Below are 2,792 nucleotides of genomic sequence, written 5' to 3'. Positions count from 1 at the left end.
ATAAATAATATAGTATAAAATATTATTCATATGATTATATTATAAAAACAATATAATGTAATGTAATATAATATAAGATATGATTGATAGGATTATATTATTAAAAACATTATTTTCATATATTTAATAAATATATAGAATATTAAGTTGATAAACTACATTATTAAGTAATATAAATAATATTTATTAATTATTAATATAATAAATATTCAAAAATTAACATTAATTACTTTAATTAAACATCATATGTACATATATATTTTCTCTTTTTTTAATGTATATATATATTATAATAATTAATATAGATAACCATTTATAATTTATTTCGCTTTATTTTAGTTTCTAGGAAACCATTTATGGTTTTTCATTTTAATTTTATGCATTTTCTTTATTTATTCCTCATGCTCATTATTGACTCTTTTTTCTGGTTTTATGTTAGCTTCTATAAAACCATTTATGATTTATGATTTTAATTTAATATGCATTTTCTTTATTTATTCCTCATGTTTAATATTAATTCTTTTTCCTCAAAATCCTCTTTGGAATTCTAAATTCCTGCAAAATTCAATTCTACCAAAAATTATATTTAATTCTACCAAAAATTAGATTTATTTTACCTAACCAACTAAACTTTTATTAAGTTGACATTTAAAACACAAATTTACCATTAAAATACAACTAAAAGAATCTCAAACATTGTAATTACGGTAGATGTACTTTTTCGATCGATCCTTTAATTTGGTACAAAGAAAATTATGAAATCGTGTCCTATATTTATCCGATACCTTTATATGATATAACTATGAACGAATATATATTCCTTTCACGCGTCACACCTGTCGCTGTTAGCAGTGGTCACTCAAAATCCTTTCGCTGGTGGCTAATGTGAAACCTTTTCAAACGAATACTTGCACACCAAACATTCCCTTGTAATTTTCTACCCAAAAAAAACCGAATCGATGCAGTAAAGTGGACTTTGGTCTTCAAAATTCCCGGTATGGATGGGAAATGTGTGATCAAAGTTGATGCAAATCGTAAAATGAAGCTATCTGTTACTTCATCTATGGTACTGTAAAGATGGAGTGATCAGTAGGGCTATGCATATCGCACTGAACAATATCATATCAGAATGCCATGCAAGAATTTTGGGTAGGGTTTTTCTTACCATAACATGCAAGAGTTTTGGCTAGGGTTTTTCATGCCATAATATGCAAGATTTTTGGTTAGGGTTTTTCATACCATAGTAGCTGAACGGGTGTCTGCATGGGATATACTGCAAGTTGGAATCCTTGCAACAAGTTGTAGGCAGATATTTGGAGATACTGGTGCATTGATTTGAAGAGGGGGGTATTTTCTTGTGAAATTTCCTGTTTATGAGAAAGACAGGGGCGATCACCATAGAAATGATCACGATCAAAAGAGAGCACAAAGAAAAAAGCGGAAGACGCCATGGACACGCTATGCCCGTGGGAGCCCCTGGAAAGCCTCCTGGGCAGGCACGCCCTTTCAGTGTGGATGATCATATATCTCCAACAGAACCCCACGGTATGTAAAAGGGTTAGATTTATTTCATCTCTGAAACTCTGTGTTGTATAAATTTCCTGACTGCTGAAATATTATTTTGATGGTTTTGATTTATGTTTTTCTAATTGACTGTAGCTTGTACTAAGTTCGGGCAAAGGGCTGAAGAATTGGCAGAACACTGTAAATTTTCTTTTCTTCTAACCTTTTTTTTGAAGATTTTTATATTTCTTTAGTAGGTAGTTTTAGGGTTTGCTTTAGGGTTTGAATTTATGCGTTGCCAATCGCTTGTAGTGAAACTTAGCAAGAGTGTGTGCAACTCGGTGAAGGGAAAGTTGAGCTTGGGTGCCGAAATAGTTAAGAAAGGAGGCGTTGAAAACTTGTTCAGGCAGCTCTTCGCCATTAATGATCCGGAAGAGAAGCTACTGAAGACATTTGCGTGTTATTTGTCTACCACTACTGATCCTGTGGCTGGTGTAATCTTCATATCAACTCAGAGATTTGCTTTCTGCAGTGAACGTCCCCTGCTTTTCACTTCTCCCTCTCGGGCATACTGCTGGACTTACTACCGGGTATGTGGATTTAAGTTTTTTTATTTTCCTGTCATTCGGCACTAGAAATCATTCAAGCGGGTATATATATATATATATATATATTCTTAAATGTTAGTGTTGTTGGATTCTGGTGCAGGTCGATATATCCATACAGGACTTGCAGTCAGTAAGTTCACACGAAAATGTAGAAAAGCATTCAGAGAAATACATAAAAATCGAGACCGGGTTTATGGGTGAAATATGGTTTATGGGCTTTGTTAACTTCCACAAGGCTATCAAATACATGCAAGAACTTGTGGAAACTTGTCACCACAGTATTGCGATTGAATGTATATGAAGGTTATTTACCCTGGTAGGGAATGGTGGTTTATGTTTTCTGTTGGGTATATAGAACAGTCAATTTCATGGACTCAGGCCATCGACAGAACTAGAATTGCATGCTTCTGTTACTTATAAACAGGAATCATTCAAATATTTTAATTTATTAAAATTATTAATGATTTAATTGGTAGTACTACAATAACAGAGATCACAAACACAAAGTTTAAGTTTTGAGGGGAAAAAAATTATTTCGAATTCTTAGTTTATTTTTTATTCCATTTATTTAAAATAATATAAATTAAATAGTTCATAAACATAGATGATTTATAGTTTATTAAAATTATTAATAATTTAACCTATATCATTAAAGTAAAGTAAAATTCATAAAAACTTGAA

The 2,792-nt window shown here is 31.4% G+C and overlaps 1 protein-coding gene across 1 annotated transcript; it reads left to right on the top strand.

Annotated features, from left to right (window-relative positions):
- The first annotated feature begins 1,011 nt into the window (after nt 1-1,011).
- LOC149209978 (GEM-like protein 5) lies at nt 1,012-2,485 on the top strand. The gene is made up of 4 exons (XM_089394335.1): nt 1,012-1,545; nt 1,660-1,704; nt 1,816-2,093; nt 2,212-2,485. Exons 1-4 carry the CDS (start codon nt 1,374-1,376, stop codon nt 2,410-2,412), a joined length of 696 nt encoding a protein of 231 aa, XP_089250461.1. The 5' UTR covers nt 1,012-1,373; the 3' UTR covers nt 2,413-2,485.
- The last annotated feature ends 307 nt before the right edge of the window (nt 2,486-2,792 follow it).

Source organism: Pinus tabuliformis, chromosome 1_2, assembly GCF_031772625.1.
Source record: "Pinus tabuliformis cultivar Carrire ecotype Pingquan chromosome 1_2, CPIR1, whole genome shotgun sequence".
Classification (NCBI taxonomy): Eukaryota; Viridiplantae; Streptophyta; class Pinopsida; order Pinales; family Pinaceae; genus Pinus; species Pinus tabuliformis.
This window is presented reverse-complemented; position numbering and strand designations above follow the sequence as displayed.